Source organism: Pogona vitticeps, chromosome 1, assembly GCF_051106095.1.
Source record: "Pogona vitticeps strain Pit_001003342236 chromosome 1, PviZW2.1, whole genome shotgun sequence".
Classification (NCBI taxonomy): Eukaryota; Metazoa; Chordata; class Lepidosauria; order Squamata; family Agamidae; genus Pogona; species Pogona vitticeps.
The window spans coordinates 23868717-23891067 of record NC_135783.1 but is presented as its reverse complement, the minus strand read 5'-3'; the positions used below and the strand labels follow the sequence as shown (position 1 = coordinate 23891067).

The 22351-nt window shown below is 39.5% G+C and overlaps 1 protein-coding gene across 5 annotated transcripts in view; it reads left to right on the top strand.

Annotated features, from left to right (window-relative positions):
* PPM1B (protein phosphatase, Mg2+/Mn2+ dependent 1B) overlaps positions 1–22351 on the top strand; it is a 66878-nt gene that overhangs the window by 25074 nt on the left and 19453 nt on the right. For all 5 annotated transcript variants that reach the window (XM_020800536.3, XM_078382907.1, XM_020800535.3 and 2 more), the window contains exons 2-4: positions 1617–1758; positions 4290–5158; positions 7181–7298. In XM_020800536.3, the coding sequence (XP_020656195.1) occupies positions 4313–5158; positions 7181–7298 (964 nt within the window). In that variant the 5' untranslated portion in view covers positions 1617–1758; positions 4290–4312. The remainder of the gene's footprint in view (positions 1–1616; positions 1759–4289; positions 5159–7180; positions 7299–22351) is intronic.

The following is a 22351-nucleotide window of genomic DNA, read 5'->3' as shown; positions in this document are numbered from 1 at the left end:
TCCTCCAGTGTTGGAGTGCTCACCACCTCCCAAGATAATTGGTTCCAAAGTTGTTCCTGATAATCAGCATAAATCTGGCTTCCTGTAATTTGAGCCTATTTATTATATGTCCTCCACTCTGTAATGATTCAGAATAGATCTTGCCTTTGCTCTGTATGACAACCTTTTAAGTATTTGAATAGCCTTTTCTCATAAGCCTTGGTTTCCTGTCATCCATCCTAGTTGCCTTCTGAACATGTTCTTTCCTATCTTGCTTTCCTTTATGGTAGGATTCCTATATCCACTAGGGATAGATTCCATGATCTGTGGATGCCTGAAACCACAGATATAAGGAAACCCTATATACAGCATACAAGGGCATAGGTCACATGGGGGTTCCCTTGTATGTTGTATTTAGGACTGTGGCAAATCACAGAAAAGTAAAACCATGGATACTGATCCCATAGATACAGGGACCCTACTGTATATCCTTAGGGCCATAGCATTGTTGCCACCTTAGGTATCTCATTTTTTTCTTGTGCCCAATTCATGAAGTACTTTTCCTCCCCTGTCATCCTCTTGGGTGCCCAAGGAGACAAGTCTTAAATCAGTGGTCCCAACCTTGGGCCTCCAGATGTTCTTGGACTACAACTCCCAGAAACCTTCACCACCACCTCTGCTGGCCAGGATTTCTGGGAGTTGAAATGAATAACATTTCCCAGTGACTTCCAGGAGATAGAGGAAAGGTAAGACTCACTAGCTCATGTTCATGCTCACTGTCCGTCCAATGGTTTTCAATGAGAGAAAAAACAAAAAATCACCAAAAATTAACGAAGACTCAGAACAAAGCCAAACTAAGTGTGCATAGGTTTCACAAGGTAGACTAACTATTCCAAGCATTTAAAACTGGTTTCAAACATTTTAAGACACTTTTAAATGAGCAAAACCGGACATCGTTAAGTGACATTCCCCCATAGAGAACATCGTTAAACGATGGGGGAAATTCCTCAAAGAAACCCATCGCAAAGCGAATACATTGTTAAACGAAGCAATCGCTAAGCGAGGCACCACTGTATTTAAAGCTGCCTTTAATAACTATTTCTTTAAAATTTTTATCAATCAATTTTGGATTATTTTACAGGATTATTTATATCTGTGGTTTAATTATTGTCTGTTGAACCGTAGTTTTTATCATATTTTTGTTGTGATGTTGTGACTTTTAACTTTGTGTAAATTGCTCAGAGTAGTGCTTTTAATTAATGGGGCAGTATATAAATTGATTGTTTGAATGAATGAATGAAAATATAAATATATAAACAAGTAAATAAAAATTAGACAGCAAAATTGCTTTATAATGTTGGTTAATTTGTTGAACATAGAGTTCTAGTTATCTCAATGTTTTGTTAACAATAATTTAAAAGCATAAACATTCATATGTGTTTAGGTGGGTGGGTGTGTTTGGGAATATACATAAGAAATATATTATGTTAATATAGTTATAATTTCAATAAATTTGTAGTACAAGAAATTGTATTAATTTGTAAGCATAGAGTGAAAAAAAGTTACCATATTTAATGCTATATTTCTAATCTGCAAATTCCTATGTATTATCTAATTACTACTATTTCTTCTCTTAGGATATTCAAAATCAGAACAAATGTTGCGTCCTGCATTTTCTGAAGACATTCAGACCTAATCTATTCTGAACCTGTGGGCTGAAGGAATGTAAACCCTAAGGTTTTAGATCTGTTCAAAAATTTGCAGACGTGCAGTTGACAGGTAAATACTGCCTATTTGTTAAAGCACTACATAATTGCTCTTTCTTCAAGTGTTTTAATCAAGTGATTTAATCAACTGTAGTTTAAAAGAGATACACAGGAGAAAAGTTGCATTTCCTAAACATTGTAACTGTGTCTATAAACCTTAATCTTCAAGTACTTAAATCATGATAATTGTGGTGCTATTTTTATCGTTTCTGTTGTCACTACAGTCATTAATAAGTCAACAACACAGTTAGTTGGCCTATATATATGCATTAGAATATTGCCCAGCCCTGCTTGGGGGGATATTATGTTAGCCAGGAATAGCTCCCAGTTCTTTCCCAATCTCAAATTGCTTCACAATAAAAATAACAACACGAAGGCATTTCTTGCTTTGTTCTGTGCAGTACGCCTCAGAGCTAGTTGGCAACACATGAGCCTCATTTTCATAATTCCAAAATACAGTTTGTATTTATATGTGAATAAACGTATTGTTTCTAATTTGAATTTTCCAATTGAAAGTAATGCCCAACCTCACAGAGCGATTATGTAAGAGGTCAAATTAAATCGTATGGATTTTTTACATCAGCAGTCTTATCACATGCACATTAATATAACTCACTTATTTAGCAAGCTTTTTGCATTATATCTAAATGATTGACTCTTTTTCCATTACTGATCACAAACCTGCCTCTTAACTGAAGTGGAATTATGGAATTTTGCATTATTTGAGGACCCTTTTTGTAACTACTCTGGTGAACCTCTGGTTTGTAATGGAATCTATTTTATCCTTGGGTTGATCTGGAATAGTTCTGTAACATCCATTATATACCTGAGGATGTTTTTGCACAGGTACCACTTGCATTGTATTGTAGTGATGAATTATACTTATCGCTGTTCTTAAAGGTGACCAGGAATTTTAAACCAGTGCAGAATGTGGCAGCTGTAACTGTAATCAGTACAGTGGTGCCCCGCATAGCGAGGTTAATCCGTTCTGGATTAACCTTCACTATGCGAAAACATCGCTGTACGGGCAAGGAAAGCCTATTGGAACGCATTAAACTTAGTTTAATGCGTTCCAATAAGCGTCCAAACTTACCCCTCCAGCGATGTTTTCGCGTCCGGCGGCCATTTTGGAGCCGCCGATCAGCTGTTCGGCGGCTCCAATCGGCGGCTCCAAAATGGCCACCGGACGCCCCAATCGTCGCAAAGCGAGTGCGGCGATTGGGGCAGATCCGTATAGCGATCCCCAAAAAGGGATCGCTATACGGATTCTTCGTTAAACGGTGCGCTCGTTAAGCGAGGCACCACTGTATCACCATGTAAAATCATATTACACAGATTTGAAGGAGCTACATTGGCCGTCTCCAATGCTTCCAAGTCCAGTTTGAGTTGTTGTTTTTAATGCCATAAATGATTTTGGATACAGGCAACATTTGCTCTTATTTTCTAGAGCACTGTGTGAGAGCTCCGCCCATTGCGTGTGTGGTTCTGCAGTAACTGGAAACAAATGGGTGTTAACACTCGTTCAGCTGCACACACCTGATGGAGTGGCATGTGCCTGCATGGCTTAGAGGGAATGTTGGACACATGTGTTTGATGGAGTGTAGTTCCCCAGAACCCAGTGTCCATTACTGACAGGGGAAATCTCTTCTCCAGGCAAGGACATAAGCCCTCTTAGGTGTGTCTCTTTGCCTGTGGAATGCCTTCCTCCTGAAGCTTTTAGTGGTACCAACATTGCAATTATTTTGGTGCCAACTTCCAACCAATTTGTTTCCCAGGGCATTTTAAAATCGGCTGAGTTGACATGTTTTACTGTTTTTGAGGCTTTACTTTGTTTTGAATATTTTTTTCAAGTTTCATTGCCTTAATTGTTTGCATAGTGTGCTGGTAGCTGTTACCACATTTGAATACTGTTCTGGTAGCTGTAAAGATGAGTTATGGTTTAATTTTTTTAAAACAAAACTTGGTGTTTACATAATGCATTGATCTTTTGGGAAAACAGGTGTTGTCATCGCTGTGTTAACTTGCCCCCCCCCCATAGAAACTTGTTAAAACTGGACATGGAATAACTGTTTTAGACTGCCAGAAGTATAATTTTTAATCCATTATTACTGTACACTCAGATTTGTGTTTGAATCATAGTTCAGTTTGAATGAGACAATTTAAGCATTCAAAAGAATCAAATAGAGTAATCTATGACTATAAGACTATACACCTTGTCTGAAAGTAAGACAAAACATCTTCACCTTTCATATGAAAATTGCCATGAGGAAAAAGAGGTATAAACCTGTTAGCTTTCAATGGTATATGAATTTACTGGGAAAATATCTCTCCTACAATGAGACTAGGTTTCTGAATAGTTACATAATATTATTTTCATATTCTCACAGAGAGGGTGATGACACTTCACATAACAAATCTCTTGGTTATATTATGATACCAAGCCAAGGGAACTCATTGTTTTGGCTGCCTTGAAGCATAGTATTGATTAACTGCTTAGGTTGTTCTTTGCATAGTTTATACTGACCTTCAATTTTTGTTTTGCAGATTTCTGTGTAAATCAAGCAAACATGGGTGCATTTTTGGATAAACCAAAAACTGAGAAGCATAATGCTCATGGGGCAGGAAATGGGTTGCGTTATGGCCTCAGTAGTATGCAAGGATGGAGAGTGGAAATGGAAGATGCTCACACAGCTGTTGTAGGAATTCCCCATGGTTTGGAGGACTGGTCCTTTTTTGCTGTTTATGACGGTCATGCAGGATCTCGTGTGGCAAATTACTGCTCAAACCACTTACTAGAACACATCACTAGCAATGAAGACTTCAGGGGAACAGAACAGCCCGGCTCTGCTCTGGAACCTTCAGTGGAAAATGTAAAGAGTGGAATCAGAACTGGCTTTTTGAAAATTGATGAGTACATGCGCAATTTTTCAGACCTCAGAAATGGCATGGACAGGAGTGGCTCAACAGCAGTGGGAGTTATGATCTCACCTGAACATATTTACTTTATTAACTGTGGAGACTCACGTGCTGTTCTCTATAGGAATGGACAAGTCTGCTTTTCAACACAAGATCACAAGCCTTGTAATCCCAGGGAGAAGGAGAGAATCCAGAATGCAGGAGGGAGTGTCATGATTCGGCGTGTTAATGGCTCGTTAGCAGTTTCCCGGGCTCTAGGGGACTATGACTACAAATGTGTTGATGGCAAAGGCCCAACAGAACAACTTGTTTCTCCAGAACCTGAGGTTTATGAAATTGTAAGAGCAGAAGAGGATGAGTTTATTGTCCTGGCTTGTGATGGAATTTGGGATGTTATGAGCAATGAGGAGCTTTGTGAATTTGTTAAGTCTAGACTTGAAGTATCGGATGATCTGGAAAAAGTGTGCAATTGGGTTGTGGATACTTGTTTACACAAGGTATGTGATTTATTCCATCCAAAAGATGACTGCATATTCTTTAATACTGGCAAAAACTCCATTCTTATGGAATAGTTCTTAATAGAGGAATTAGCTTTTCTCCATTTGTTGCTTCTCTAAAAGAACTTAATAAACAATTAATCTGTCCAAATTTATTCAGTTGCAAACTTGTTAGGAACTCATGCTGCTGTTGAATTTAAGACTGTACATTCTATAAAATTTTTTAAAGAATTTTAGATTTCTAGATCTAATCGTTATTCTCTTGGAAGCTGACTTTGTTCACTAATTTGAAAAAACTTTTAAAAAACTCAAAATCTTAAGTTTGTCTGAAAAGGACAAACTTGCCTGTACCGAAATCCTTTTGTTTAATGTAGTAAGTTGCACTAGACTGGGCCTATGAATCGGTGGGGATTTGAGAGGTAGTGCCTCCATATGTTGTATTTAAATCTCCACTGATTCAGTGGGCCTACTCTAAATATGACTTACTATAACAAGCAACAGGATTTCAGCTTTTGTTTACAGCTAGTAGTTAACTACAGTGATGCCTCGCTTAGCGATGTTAATTGGTTAAAAAAAACATCGCTATGGGGAAACATTGCTAAGCGAAACACCATTTCCCATAGGAATGCATTGAAAACCGGATAATACATTCCAATAGGAACGGATTACCGTCCTTAAGCGAAAATTGCCATAGGAAACATTGCTAAGCGAAACGCGGTTGAATAGGTTTCAATGCATTTCAATGGTTTTAACAGGTCCGTTTTCACTATTTTTAAAGTGTCTTAAAATGTTGAAAAACTATTTAAAATGCTTGGGATCATTAGTGCACCTTGTAAAACCTTTGCAAACTTAATTTGGCTTTGTTCTGAGTCTTCGTTAATTTTTGGTGAATTCCCCCCCCCATTGGAATGCACTGAACTGTAGGTTTGACAGTCTGACAGCACCAAAGGTTTGACAGCACCAAAAACGGACATCGCTAAGCGAAACAGGGACCTAAACTGTCATCGCTAACCGAAGCGAGGTCCTGATCATCGCTATGCGAAATTTCCCCATTGGAAACATCGCTAAACGGAGCGCAAGATCCTAAAAACCTCATCGCTAAGCGAATACATCGTTAAACAAGGCACTCGCTAAGCACCACTGTATTTGCAAATCTAATATTGGTGATTCTGGGTTTTCCCAGAATTTTAACTTCTCAGAAATAGATTTCTCAGTTCAAGATTACTGTTGTTAGTGTCCATGTCTTGCTTTAAAGATGAAGACCTACAGTCGAATTAGTATATTACATAAGCATATAAAAACTGTCATGAGTTTATTTTCAAGCTTTCATCCATTTCCAAGGTAGTGATGAAAATATTATTGCTGGTAAAGCATAAATGTTACAGTGTTTGGCAACAAAATGCTATACTTCAAGTTATGACGTCACTGTAGATATCTGTTGCATACTGAGCCATACAACCCAGCATGCAATAGTGTCCACACTGACTTTGTAACTCACTGTTAGAGGTTGCACCATTTGAATTACGCCAGCAGTCAGATTTGAACCAGTATGTTTAGATCTGTGGTATGGAAGATTGTTGCTGAAAACTTAAATTTTGAATAGGCTAGTGGATTAAAACCAACTTCAGTAATGTGAAGTTTCACATTCTAAAAGATTTTTCCAAACTGAATGCAGAAATATTATGTAGCTATAAAGTTACAAGTTATACTTTGTTTTTTCTTGAAATTTAAACTTTCAAAATACTTTTTAAAAAACAACAATGGGTTGAAGAGCACTTTTAAAAATTCGTGACAGTTAATTGAAGTATATGTTTAGTGCATTAAGTTTTTCCTTTCAGTAAATCATGGGGGCAATGCCTGTTTAGGACCAGTTAGATACTTATGTGATGTCTAATTGTAAAGATCATCTGACCACTACTATGTAGGTTTTGAATATTTGACATTGAGTAACCATGTCGTCTGAGATTGTGGAAAAGAGATACTAAATCTCAAATATGTACTTTTTTTCCTCCCAAAATATAGGGAAGTCGTGATAACATGAGTATTGTTCTAGTTTGCTTTTCAAATGCTCCTAAGGTCTCAGATGAGGCAGTGAAAAGAGATGCAGAATTGGATAAGCACTTGGAATCACGGGTAGAAGGTAAGAGATCGCATTCTGTATTGGATTTTTTTCCCCTAGTTTTACTTGGTCCTCACTCGCTGAGCTGTTACAAAAAATATAAATACATTTAGGCAAAATTAGCACAGAACATTCAGAAACTAAGGGAAATAATATTATTTTTATACTTCATAGTATATCAGTGTATGTGTGCACATGTATGTGTTTATTAGCTGTGGTTCTGATTCTGTGCTATAGGAGCCCGATGCAGCTTAGTGAAATTGGTAATGTCTTTGTCTTCTGAGCACTAAACGTAATGTCTCATTTACACATACTGATGACCTTGTAATGTGCATCTAGACTGATTTGTAATGCAGTATAACCAAGCAAGCAGTCTTCTTATTGCAGTCAGCAATCAGTAGTTGGCACATAAATAATAATTTAAAAGATAATATCCAAACTAGTATGAGATAGCAAAAGATAAAACAGAACACACACACACCAGAATAACATTCTTTGACAGCATTCATGAATAGTTGTACTGTACTAAAATGCCAGCCATGAGAACTAGAGTATAAATAATAAAAGAGTTCTTTGGAAGATTTTGCTTGATACACTGCAAAATTTTGCCATGTACAATAAAGTGCCTGCGTATCTGAGAGAAGATAGAGAACATGGGATGCATCTGATTGTCCAGGGATTATCAACAGAAAAGATTCAATAATTTTTTTCTGTTGTAGTTGTTTAGTCATTAAGTCATGTCTGACTCTTTGTGACCCCATGGACGAGAGCACTTCAGGCCCTCCTGTCTTTCACTGCCTCCCAGAGTTGGGTTAAATTCATGTTGGTAGCTTCGATGACACTATTCAACCATCTGGTCCTCTGTCATCCCCTTCTCATATTGCCTTCACACTTTCCCGACATCAGGGTCTTTTCCAGGGAGTCTTCTTTTCTCATGAGATGGCCAAAGTATTGGAGCCTCAGCTTCAGAATCTGTCCTTCCAGTGAGCGGATAGGTTTGATCTCCTTACAGTCCAGGGGACTCTCAAGAGCCTCCTCCGACACCACAGTTCAAAACCGTGAATTCTTCAGTGGTCAGCCTTCTTTATGGTCCAGCTCTCACATCCATACATCACTACTGGAAAAACCATAGCTTTGACTAGGCGGACCTTTGTCGGCAAGGTGATGTCTGCTTCTTGAGATGTTGTCTACCTTTATCATTGCTTTCCTCCCAAGAATAAGGTGTCTTAATTTCATGGCTGCTGTCACCGTCTGCAGTGGTCATGGAGCCCAAGAAAGTAAAATCTGTCACTGTCTCCATATCTTCCCATTCTATTTGCCAGGAGGTGATGGGACCAGTGGCCATGATCTTGGTTTTTTTTATGTCAAGCTTGAGACCATTTTTGGCTCTCTCCTCTTTCACACTCATTAAGATGTTTCTCCTCACTTTCTGCCATCAGAGTGGTATCATCTCCATATCTGAGGTTGTTGATATTTCTTCTGGCAATCTTAATTCCAGTTTGGGATTCCTCTAATCCAGCCTTTCACATGATGTCTTCTGCATAGGTTAAATAAGCAGGGGGACAATATACACCCTTGTCGTACTCTTTTCCCAATTTTGATCCAGTCAGTTGTTCCATATCCAGTTTTCACTGTTGCTTCCTGTCCCACATACAGATTTCTCAGGATTTCTCCTCCTTATATAGGTAGATAAGATGGTCAGGCACTCCCATTTCTTTAAGAACTCGCCATAGTTTGCTGTGGTCCACACAGTCAAAGGCTTTTGCATAGTCAATGCAGCAGAAGTAGATATTTTTCTGGAACTCTTTGGCTTTCTCCATAATCCAGCGTACGTTAGCACTTTGGTCTCTAGTTCCTCTGCCCCTTTGAAATCTAGCTTGTACTTCTGGGAGTTCTCGGTCCACATACTGCTGAAGCCTACCTTGGAGGATTTTGAGCATAACGTTGCTAGTATGTGAAATGAGTGCAATTGTATGCTTTGGGATTGGGATGTAGACTGAGCTTTTCCAATCCTCTAGCCACTGCTGAGTTTTCCAAATGTGTTGGCATATTGAGTGTAGCACCTTAATGGCATCATATTTTAAGATTTTAAATAGTTCCACTGGAATGCCATCACCTCCACTGGCCTTGTTGTTAGCCATGGCTTCTAAGGCCCACTTGACGTCACTTTCCAGGATGTCTGGCTCAAGGTCAGCAACCACACTATCTGGGTTGTCCAAGACATCCAGATCTTTCTGGTATAATTCCTCTGTGTATTCTTGCTACCTCTTCTTGATATCTTCTGCTTCTGTGAGGTCCCTACCATTTTCCTTTTATCATGTCCATCTTTGCAGAAAAAGGTTCCTTAGTTTAATGTCTCCAATTTCTTGACGAGATCTCTGTTTTTTCCCTTTCTATTCTTTTCCACTATTTCTTTGTACTGTTCATTGAAGAAGGCCCTCTTGTCATTCCTTGCTATTCTTTGGAGGTCTGCATTCCGTTTTCTGTAACCTTCCCTATCTCCCTTGCATTTTGTTTCCCTTCTCTTCTCTGCTATTTGTAAGGCCTTGTTGGACAGCCGCTTTGCTTTCTTTCACTTCCTTTTCTTTGGGATTGTTTTTGTTGCTGCTTCCTGTACAATGTTGCAAACCTCCATCCGTAGTTTTTCAGGCACTCTGTCCACCAAATGTAGTTCCTTAAATCTGTTCTTCACTTCCACTATGTATTCATAACGGATTTGGTTTAGATTATACCTGACTAGCCCAGTGGTTTGCCTCCTTTCTTCAGTTGAGTTTTGTTATAAGAAGCTGATGATCAAAGCCACAATCAGATCCAGGTGTTGTTTTTGCTGACTGTATACAGCTTCTCTGTCCATGTGTAGAGTCGCCTGTTATGTTTTTGGAAAAGAGTTTTTCTGATGACCAGCTTGTTCTCTTGACAAAACTCTATTAGCCTTTGCCCTGCGTCATTTTGAACTCTAAGGCCAAACTTTTCCTGTTTTTCCTTTTATCTATTGACTCCCTACTTTAGCACACTGGTTCTTAACCTTGGGTTACTCAGGAGTTTTGGACTGCAACTCCCAGAAGCCTTAACCACCAGCTGTCTTGACTGGGGTTTCTGGGAGTTGCAGTTCAAAAGCATCCAAGTAACAAAGGTTAGGAACCACTGCTTTAGCATCTTTCTTTGGTGTCAGTTCTAGAAGGTGTAAGTCTTCATAGAATTGGTCAATTTCAGTCTCTTCAGCATCTTTGGTTGGTGCATAAACGTGGATGACTGCGATGTTGAACGGTCTGCATTGGATTCGTATTGAAATCATTCTATCATTTTTGAGATTGTATCTCAGTACAGCTTTTCCCGCTCTTTTGTTGACTATGAGGGCTACTCCATTTCTTTTACAGGATTCTTGCCCACAATAGTAGGTATTATAATTGTCTGGACTGAATTTGCCCATTCCCATCCATTTTAGTTCACTGATGCCCAGGATGTCAATGTTTATTCTTGCCATTTCCTGTTGGATCACATCCAGTTTACCAAGGTTCATAGATCTTACATTCCAGGTTCCTGTGCAGTATTCTTCTTTGCAGCATCAAACTTTCCTTTCACTTCCAGGCGTGTCCACAGCTGAGCGTCCTTTCAGCTTTGGCCGAACCACTTTATTAACTCTGGAGCTACATGTCCTTGTCCTCCACTCTAGTTCAGTAGCGTGTTGGACACCTTCTGACCCGAGGGGCTTATCTTCCAGCGTCATATCTTTTAGCCTTTTGTTTCTTTCCATGGAGTTTTCTTGGCAAAGATACAGTACTGGAGTGGCTTGCCAGTTCCTGCTCCAGGTAGATTGTGTTTAGTCAGAACTCTCCACTATGACGTTTCCGTCTTGGGTGTCCCTGCACAGCATAGCCCATAGCTTCTCTGAAGTACTCAAGCCCCTTCACCACGACAAGGCAGCAATCTGTGAAGGGGATTTATTTTCCTGTACATAGTGATAAAAGAGTCAGTACTTAAGAATGTGGGTTATCCATTCTACCTTTCGAAAGTCATAAAAGTAGTGAAAGCAGATTTTGGGGGTTTTGTTGTTTGTTTTAACCTTATCTCCAAAAGTATAGATGGGAGAGCATTCAAGTGGGCCAGAGAAAAGACCGTTGTGGTGATGTAGAATAGTGTTTGCGTAAGAGTGGTTCTCTTTACAGTATGCAAAATCAAGTAGAGTGTTATTTAAGGCTGTTTCAAAGTCCAATTGGCACTCAGCGTCTAGGATACATTTCTTGAGAACCATGCTGGGTATTTTATATTCGAAAGGGATAAGATAACTCATAGAAAATCCATACTATTAGCATTTCATGCAAAGAGATTACTTCCAGGTGGACTGGTTATCATCCTGTAGGGTTAAGTAATCTAGGCCATTTTGGAGCAAGATTAGCTTCAGCTAAAGATGTAAACCTAGGTTTCAGCTGGAGAGCTGTCCTTGGCACAGAGCAGAATACATTTGGGTTAACTTAGGCATTTACCACATTTTGTCTTGACTACTTGTGCTTGTTACTGATTGAAAACCAAGAGCTTTTGTGAAGTAGAAACTAGCTTAGCAGTGCATTCATTTGTTAACCTGTTGAAAACATATGTAAGATGCGTAAGCTATTCTAGCCCTATTGAGAAACTGCACTGTGTACAAGAAGAGGCTGTCACATGTTATTTTCCAGTTCCTTTATGGGCAGAGCTGTGCGCTAGGGTTTGTCAGTGCTTGTTTCCTTGGAAAAATAAGAATTCATGTTTGTATCTTGCTTTTAGCCCATTTGACATGATTAATTGCAGTACAACTGTGCAGTCAACAATGGATAAAATGTATGGTATAGAAAATTTTCCACAGAAAAATATAGCATCAGAAAATTTTACAGAATCTGCTTTTAGCATTCTTAATCTAGGTTTAAATTTCCCTTTGATTTCCTGGATCTTGTGGAATAGTTTCCGTTTTCTCCTTTTTTGTTGTTTTATTCTGTTTCTTTGTGTTTATCATTTTAGTACTTCTCTTTGTCTCCGCATGATGCATTCTGAAATGGTACATTGTGGATTCTGACCCTATTTTTGTCACCTTTTGCTTTTTTCCTGTCTAGTAATTTCAGATGTTTCTTCCTTCATCTATCTAGTTTGTTTTCTTTTTTAAATAGGAATTTTCTTTTTGCATTTTTCCCTAATAATATCTCTAGTTTCAGTCCACAGTTCTGCTAGTTTGAAATCTGCTAGTAAGAAATATTCATTAGTGGTTTACCATTGCCTTCTTCTGAGCAGAACTTAGAAAAGTTAGCTTGTGTGTCACAGCCAGTGTCTGTGAAAGGTCCTCCACCAATGTCAGCTTCCATTTCTATTGCTGCCCAGTAGCTGCCCTCCAGGAGTTTCTCTGCCTATGTCATCAGTGAAATGATCCATTCTCTTCTCCCAATGGGGCTGTTAATTATGAAGGGGATGGCTGTGCCTTAGACCGGTGTCTCAGCTTTAACTGTTCCACCTTGAGTGACCTTGTTAGGAGTCTAGACTCTATCCTGTGGATAGCATTGCTTTCAGCTTCCCTCACACAAACAAGCCCCTCACCATTTTAATGTGTGCATCCAAGAGAGATTCAACAATTTGCATTTGTTAAGATACTTTAAATTTAGTATTTTTATGCCATCTCTGCTGAAAGCAGATTCTTCTGGAGAACAAGCAAATTTGATCATTACTCATTTTAGCTCTTTTTGATAATTAACATCAAGCAGTATGCCAGTAATATTTTGTGAGTTCTAGCTCTGTGAATAGTTAGCTGAAAGATTAAGAAAGAAAAATGGTACTGTAAAGATTCCTGCGGACAGGGTTACAGAGATGTTACCAGATTTTACACCTTTTGGAGTAGCTTTCTGGAAGATGACGAAGACATTTGCAGTAGATCATGTTTGTTGCAAGGAAGAAGGCAGCACCCACTGCCTGGAATTTCTTGATATGCAGATCCCAGCTCTGCCTGTAGAGGCAGCTCAATTTAATTGTCTGGAGCAGTGGTTCTTAACCTTTTTGAAAGAAACGCCCCCTTGAGCCATTGAGGAAGTTATCATCGCCCCCTCCCTGAGCTGATATCTTACCTACCCACCTACCTACCTACCTTGTCTCCCTCCCCACCCGGGTGCGAGGCAGCGCTTCATGGGGTGAGGATGAGGACCCAAGAGACCTTTTCCTTCCACCCGATCCACACTCAGTGCTCCCATAAAGGAGAAAGGCGAGATGTGGCAGGTAGAAAGAGCTGGATCATCTGACGGCAGCAGCAGCACCAGATCTACTGCCAGCACTGCGGCTGCAGTCACCTTCTCCAGTGCCCCCCTACTGCCCCCTTCTGTTCTTTTGCCCCCACACCACCCCTTTTTGTTCTACCGCCCCCTGAAAAATGAAATCGCCCCCTGGGGGGCATTATTGCCCACGTTAAGAACCACTGGTCTGGAGCATTGAAGTGGAGTTTGTATACAGTGGGGTCTTGACTTACAAACGGTTCTACGTACGAACTTTTCGACTTACGAACCCGCCCGATAGGGAAATATCAGCTCAACATACGAACTTCCCTCGAGTTACGAACAGGAAAAAAGTGCCCCCTCCCTCCCCTTAGAGGCTTCTGGAGGGGAAAAGAGCAGATACGGATTAAATTGTTTTCAATGCATTCCTATGGGAAATGCAGATTCGGCCTACGAACTTTTCGACCTACGAACTGCCTTCCAATACGGATTAAGTTTGTAAGTCGAGACCCCACTGTAATTGTCCTGCTTAGTTTCTTAGAGAATGTATTTTCTGTTTTAGACTAAGCCTTTTTTGATTTATTTCCAATAAAGATAAATTCTTCTTTAAACTGTCCATTGTGGTGTGGAATGCAAAGCTCTTTTTCAAATCTAAGTCCAAAGTGTCTCACTGCTCTCAGCCCAATCTGCCAAGGTGTTTGTACATGCAACATGTACAGCATACCCAGTAACCGTAAACAGTAGAGGGATGGTGACAGAATCCTATCGACAAAGTTCAGGAAGAAATTATCTTCAAAACTGACTTAATTAAGAAAGGGGTCACTGAGTGTTCCCTCTTCCCAGCTTTAATTTGCTTGGAATTTACCAACAAAATCATGACATGGTGGCATAGCGGTGTGTGAAACAGAACTAGGAAGAATTTTGACATTTTGGCTTTTTTTTTCTTTTCTTTTCTTTTTTTCTTTTCTTTCTTTTTTTTTTTGAGGGACCTGTTTGTTCAGCTTTAAATCTATGCTTTTCTTTTTCCTCATTGGGGACAGTGATTCCCTATGTGTGCCCCAGGGGTAAGCATTTTTCAGATGCACATTAGTGGGGGTGGAAGCTTTTGTTGAGGGGCAAGCCCTTTCACAAAAGGGTCCCAGGGATAGTTGTTTTCAGATAAGCCCTGAGGGATGGTTTTGTTTTCCTTTGCCCAAAGCAGCATGTCTAGTGGAGGTTACTCTGCAGGAAAAAGGCTTTGGAATGTTTTGTGCCCTGGTGAGGAGGCTTGCAACACCATTTCACAGGACAGAAGCACCCTTTTGAGTCCTCCTCGGTCCCCGGTAGCTGAGAACTGTTGGAAAGGATAGGGATCTCCCTGTTCAGTTCTTCTTGGTTCCGGGCAACATGAGGTTCCTGGGGGGGGGGGGAAGAGAAGGTATGTTTTTACATTTTTTTTCCCTCTGGAAGAGAGAGAAGGATTTTCATTTTTTGAATTCTCCTTAGTCCCAAGCGTATGTATGTCCTGGAAGGGAAAAAGGGGCTTGCTTTTGATTCCTAGTTCCAAGAGTGTGTTAGCTCTGGCAGGGAGAGAAATCTAAGTCAGAATGCTAGGGACAGCATCAAAATCATGACAGGCACAAGTTTATATCTGTGTAAGGCACTTTGGAATCTAAAATTCTCTTGGCAGCTTAACTTAGTTGCAGAAATTCCGTGTATTTAGTGCCTTCAAGTTATTCTGAAGTTAAAATGGAGTTATAAAGAGCCTGAAACTTGGTTAGCAGCATGATAAATTTTTGTACCACTGCCTTAAAAAGTAAAAATTGAAAATACATTCCTAAACTCCTTAAATATTCAATGAAATTTGCAATATCACATATGAGACGAGCTTGAAAAAATTTAGAGCGTCTCACCAGTCAGTCAAAAATTTCACAAGTCAGCACGACCGGACTATAGCCTTGCAATTTTTGTTTAAACTTAAATTAAAATTTAAACTAGGCGCTTTCTACATAACAAACCCAAAATAAATATACCCTCCGACTTGGGTTGCTTTATTACCTGTGTGCCCGTGGGGTCATGACGCTTGTATTTTGAATGCCTTTCTTTTGAATGCTTCCAGCAAAAATAAAACTGAAAGCAAATGCGCCCAGCCTCTTAAGAAGCCAGGTCGTTTGGTTGAAATTGGGAGCCAGGAATCTCCATATTCTCCAGCATGGACTACTCTACATTCTCCTGCAGAGCTAAATATTTGTGTGCTGCTCAAACTCTCTTCTCACGAGAAGAGGGCTGTTTTCCCTTTTGCAATGGGAAGGGGGAGGGGAGGAATGCAGGATCAGAGGGCGGGGGCTGAGGATAAGGAGGGAGGGATGGAAGCAGCCGTGGTTCCTCAAGCAGTGTTTTTTCACTAGTCACAGACGAGTGGACAGTGGATGTTTCAAGCCTTCATATGACAGAATAATAAAGTCTGTAAATGTGACAGAAAGGATTGACAGAATAGTTCCCTTTTGAAATTAACATGACACATTAACTTCAAAACAATTATGTGCAGGCTCACTTGAGGCAAACATGCACAGGATTTGTTGTTATGTGTGATCAGGTTGCATCTGAATTCCAGCGATCCTATTAGGTATTTGATGTTTTTATGAATGGCTTAGCACTCCTCTCCCATTGAGTTTTCATGAGTAAGTAGGGGTTTTAACCCAGGGCTCCTGTGTCCTAGTCTTGTACTATGTTCAGTATTTTAAACTGGCTTAGTGCATGGAATTCAAGCCCCGAAATGTAGAAACTAAGCAGTCTGTGTTCCAAGATATTAAAGAAGTGTGTATATACCATCCCATTGTTCTGGATCCTTAGATAGTTTCAATAAAACTATTCTTAGGTGGCGTGTGTGTGTTTGTGCTGTCAAGTCAATCCTGACTTCAAGGTTTTGTAGGTGGAGAGTACTCTGAAGTGGTTTACCATTCCCTGGGACTGTGCAGCTTTCCTAAGACCACACAGGCTGGCTCTACTTGCAGGAGGCACAGTACAGTGTGGTCTCGACTTACGAACGGCTCGACATACGAACATTTCGACTTACGAACCGCTCTCATAGGAATATATGGACTCGACTTACGAACTTAGATTCGAGTTATGAACTCTTTTTCCCCGTTTTTTAAAAGCTAAGTCATCTTAGGTCAAAAGGAAAAAAAGAAAAAAATTATCCCCCTCTAGTGGCAGAAGGCGGAATAGCAGCTTCCCATTAGTTTCTAATAGCAGATATGGATTAAATGGTTTTCAGTGCATTCCTATGGGAAATGCAGAGTCGACTTAAGAACTTTTCAACCTGAGAACTGCCTTCCAATACGGATTAAGTTCGTAAATCGAGACCCCACTGTAGAGAATTGAATGCCCAGCCTGTGACTGATACCTAACTTACCAAACTACCTAGCCAGCTGGGTGATTTCTTAGTTTCCCCCCAATTTTTTAACAGTTCTCCAGGCAAAAACTGTATTCTCAAAATAGTTTTTCTTTTAAGGAGCTACATATACTCAGATCTTGGGAATTATATTCAAAGCTTCAGGGGAAAAAGTTGCAGAAAAATGTAGCTAGGAGTTCTCTAACTGAAAGAGTAAAACTGCATTTTTCTCTGTCTGCTCTCCTAAGGCAGGAGACCTAAAGCCTTAGAATGGTGAGAGCATACAGCAAACGCCCAATAATCCAATCAAAGCACTTCAAGAGAGAAGGAATGCTTATTCTCATTGTTCTTTCGCAGTGTTTATAGTCTGTACATGATTTGGATTTTCCTTGCAGTTTCATTGTCTGTTCTTTGAAATTGTTAGATGTGTTAAGAGTTTAAAGTCTGGTTTTGTATTGAATTAAAAGCTTTAATCACTTCTTTGTTCTGTCATTTTAAAAATGGGACCTGTATTTGTTACTGAAAGTTGAAAGTCGTAACAATAAACATATCCTAAAATCAGCTGATATAATTGTAAATTTGTTTCTGTTCAAAAATTTAACTTGCTGCTAAAATGTTTTAAATTATGGTGATAAATGGAACTCTACAGGAAGAGCATTTTCTAAAGTAGTGATTGCCATTGCTAAAAAGACTCATGGGGTTCCTCTTCTGTATTTATTGCCTACTTGGGAATTAAAAAATGGGGCAGAGTTTTGTCATTCACTTGTCGGACGATAGTATATAGATGATATTTTAACTGTCTTTGATTTAGAATGTTTGGGCTTGTGTAGTTTAATTTAGCCAGGTAAGATGGAAAAGGTTAGTGATGCAAATGATTTGATGGAAGAGTGAAAAGATGTAAGGAATATTTTCAGTTTTGCTTCTTCTTTGAAAAAATTGGACTAGGGGTTTGTCTGGATTCTCCTGAAGAAGCTGTTACCCATGGCTATCTGTCCTGTTTAATCCTTGTGTTGGAATGGGGAGAGATTATACAGTGGTGCCTCGCTTAACGTTTGCTTCGTTTAACGTTTTTTTCGCTTAACGTTTATTTTTTCAGAGGCAGATTGTGCTTTGTATAACGTTTTTCCCTATGGGCGATTTTTGCATAGCGTTTTTGGGACCATGCTTCGCTTAACGTTTTTGGTTTTAGGTCCCCTGCTTCGCTTAACGTGTTTTTTGTTTTCAATTTAAAAAGTGTCTTAGAAGGGTCCAAAACGGTTCTAAATGCTTGGATTCGTTATAGGACCCCTTAAGTCATGTGCAAACCTGATTTGGCTTTGATCTGACGTTTCGTTAATTTTTTGTGAATTTTTGTTTTTTGGCCCATAGGAACCAATGGACCTGTCAAAATCTGACAGCTCCATGCTTTCCTATGGGGGAGAAAACAATTTACAAAAAATTAACGAAAGTTCAGATCAAAGCCAAATCAGGTTTGCACACAACTTAGGGGGTCCTCTAACGAACCCAAGAATTTAGAACAGTTGCTGAGTCTTCATTAATTTTTTGTGAATTTTTCTTCCCCCATAGGAAATAATGGAGCTGTCAGATTTTGACAACTGTCAAAAGTTGGGGGAAAAAAATTCACCATTAATTAACGAAAAGTCAGATCAAAGCCAAATTAACTTTTGCATCCGTTTTAGAGGGTGCAGAAGCTAATCCAAGCATTTAAAACCATTTTTGACCCTTTTATGACACACTTAATTTTGCAAAAATTGACTTCGCAAAGCCATTGAAACCTATTGAGTCAGCTACAATACATTCCAATGGAGGATACATTGTATCGTTTAACAATGTTTCCTATGGGTTTTTTCGCTTAAGGACGGCAATCCGTGCCTATTGGAACGGATTAACCGGTTTCCAATGCATCTCTATGGGAAATGGTGTTTCGCATAAAGTTTTTTTCGCATAAGGTTTTTTTTTTTTGGAACCAATTAAAAACGTTATGCGAGGCACCACTGTATTAGCCTGCATTAGGCAGGGCAGTTATTCCCAATTTATTAATCTGAAGGATAGACTCAGGTGATCTCTGATCTTGTGACATAATGTGTGTGTTCAGGACTGGTATGGATTATGTCTTGACTTTATCCACCTACCACCATTATGAAGATACCTCTTTTGCAGTGTAAGATAACATGGTGATGTACACCCTTTGAAGTAAAATGGTCATTTGTGGGCAGTCTAATAGTTTGGATTGTCTGTGCCTGGAGTTTTCAGTTTCTTTTGCTTTTCTTGTTTTCCTGATTGCATGATTGTCAGATCATCACATAAAATTTTAGATTAGGCTTCTTTTAAATGGTCATTGAATCTTCTAAACTAGAAATTCTCAATGCTGTCCTTGCCATTGTCTGAGTTAGCAGTCTTTTGTTATAGTTGTGCTTTTTAATTATCTTTGGGAGGTTCCTGAATTCTCACTGAGTACAAAATAATGTATTTGTTAACTTCATCAATGTGATACCAGAGTTCTGCTCTTTCCTAAGGAATAAGATGAATGGCCATTTCTCCTGATGAACTAGCTCTGTGATGGCGAACCTATGGCACGCGTGCCACATCTGGCACACAAAGCCCTTTCTTCTGGCACGCGTGTGAGTGGTCCACCCACCTCCCTTGTGGAAATAAACCTTTTGAAGTGGCTGTAGCTGGGATTCCCCCTTTCTCTTCCTATTCTGGGTCCTTTAACTTCCTGTCCGTCCCCACGATTCCCCCTGAAACTGCCACTTCCTCTTCCGGTTCTGGTCTTCCGGGCAGCACAGCAGCCACTGGTTTCTTCCCCACCCCCTCATTTTGGGCACTCAAGCCGAAAAAGGTTTGCCTCCACTGAACTAGCTCTTCATGGCAGTTCCCAATTCATGGATTAATTATGATATTTCCTTTAGTATGAATATTGTCTATAGGTTTCAGAACACTGTCTGCATGGCTTTTTAGGTCTGCTGCTATATGAATCATTTAAGCTTTTTATGCAGTTCCCAAACTATAAAACTGTATTAATGCAATGGCTTTTAGTTTTTTTAAGGGCCATGAGTGTCTTGACAGAATCAGCAACAGAAATATCATAAGAAAAAATTCCACTAGAACCAACAGAAAGCTCGAAGTGTAGGAAGTGATGCCCTCTGTGAAGCTTTCTCTATGTTGCATTTCCAGTTTTTTATGAGCTCAGTCAGCAGTCAAGTAGCAATCTTAAATACATCCATTAAGAACAGCAGCAGAAAACTGCTCTGTCATAGGTTAGGTCTGGATACACGGTACATTTCATGCATGGGTCCCCACAGTGTCTAGGCGTTTGCATTACTTCGTCATGCTCTACAGCTGTCCAGGTCCTCTTAATTTTTATTAACCATTTCCTTAAGAAATATCTGTCTGTTGTTAATTACGTTCTGTTCCCTGAGATATTGCTGCTCTTTGTTCAGTTCACTTCAAGCCATGTGATGCTTTTTAAAAGCACCACACATATCCTCGAAGGCTTTCATGGCAGGGATCCGATGGTTGTTGTAGGTTTTTTGTGCTTTTGGCCAAGTTCTGGAGGTTTTTCTTCCTAACGTTTCGCCAGTCTCTGTGGCTGGCATCTTCAGAGGACAGGAGTTAGAACTTTGTCTGTGTTCTGGTGTAGTGTGGGATAGTTTAGTATTTGTAGCTGTGGGATCAGCTTTATCTCCTGAAAAAACAAAAAGCGACCATTCAGTTTTTCTGTTTCCTGTGACAATTGTTTGAGATGTAACATTAACCAAAGAGGCAGTCCCAAAACCATTAACATCAGAGAACTGGACAGGGGACAGATTGTATTTGTCTTCAGTGTGGAAGGGATTGTCACTCTCGAATTGGCCTTCTCAGCCACACTAGACGCTGTTCCAAGACCTCTACTCAGAGCATATTACCATAGCCTCTTGAGACTGAAATATGCCTACAGTGAACATTGGCCTTCTTTAAAGTAAGGGGTGATAGGAGTGAGTGAAGGACACAATTTAGGAGTAAATTATTTTTTGTGTTTGTCTATCCCATGTCTACTATAGTATTATTTTCTTATTATATCCTGTTCGTATATAAAGATTGCATCAGAAATTACTTGAACTTTCTTCCCAAATGTTGCACATGCACAGCTCCCAAAACTGTTCTTTAAATACCTCATATTTTAAAAGTGTGTAGATTCAAAAGGAACATAACTCTGCATGTGTCTACTGTATGTACTCTTAGTATTTTCTTTTAAATTATTTGCTTGCTTTTTCATGTGTGTAGCATCTTCTGAGAGAAGGATATTAAAAAAATAAGATTCAGGATATGCTTTCTCCTTTTGATTGAATCTTAAGGGTTAGTAAGAGTAGTGCATGTCTGATTATAATGCCATTTTACTTAGGCTAAGGCCAAACCTTCAAAATAAATTTTTGCAATTAAGTAATAAGTTAATTCTTTCCCCCAGTGATAGTTATGACTGTTACATTAGTGCTAGGGGGATAATATCATTCCTTCTGAATTGTAAATGTAGCATTTAAGTATATGCAGTTAGGTCCAGGAATAATTGGATACTGACATGTGTTTTGTTATTTCAGCTGTTTTCCAAAATAAATTCAATTTCAGGTAAATAATGAATATGGGCTTAAAGTGCAATCTCTCAGCTTTAATTTGAGGGTGTTCACATCCAAATTGGAGGAAGGGTTTAGGAATAAGAGCTCTTTAATATATAGCTCCCTCTTTTTCAAGGGACCAAAAGTAATTGGACAGATGACTCAAGAGCTGTTTCATGGACAGGGGTGAGCTATTCCTTTTTTATATTCCATTATCATTCAAGCAGTTGATTCCGGGTGTGGCATTCACATTTGGAAGCTGTTGCTGTGAACCCACAACATGCATTCAAAGAACCTCTTGATGCAAGTAAAATGAGCCATCCTTAGGCCACAAAAAGAGAAGGAAAGAAATCCATCAGAGAGACAGGAGGAACAGAAGGAGTGGCCAGATCAACCGTTTGGTACATTCTGAGAAAAAAAGAATACATTGGTGAGCGCTGCAACACAAAAAGGCCTGGATGTCCATGGAAAATAATAGTGGTGGATGATCATAGGATCCTTTCCATGGTAAAGAAAAACCCCTTCACAACATCCAGCCAAGGAAAGAACACTCTCCAGAAGGCAGGCATATTGTTATCCAAGTCTACCATAAAGAGAAGACTTCATAAAAGTAAATACAGAGAGTTCATCACAAGATTCAAACTATTCATAAGCCTCAAGAATAGAAAGGCCACATTAGACTTTGCCAAAAAATGTCTTTAAAAACCAGCCCATTTCTGGAACAGCATTCTTTGGACAGCTGAAACTGTACTAGAACGATGGGAAGAAAAAAAGGATTGAGAAGGCTTGGAACAGCTGATCTGAAGCATACCACATCTGTAAAACACGGTGGAGGCAGTGTGTTGGCATGGGCATGCATGGCTTCCAATGGCACTGTATCACTAATGT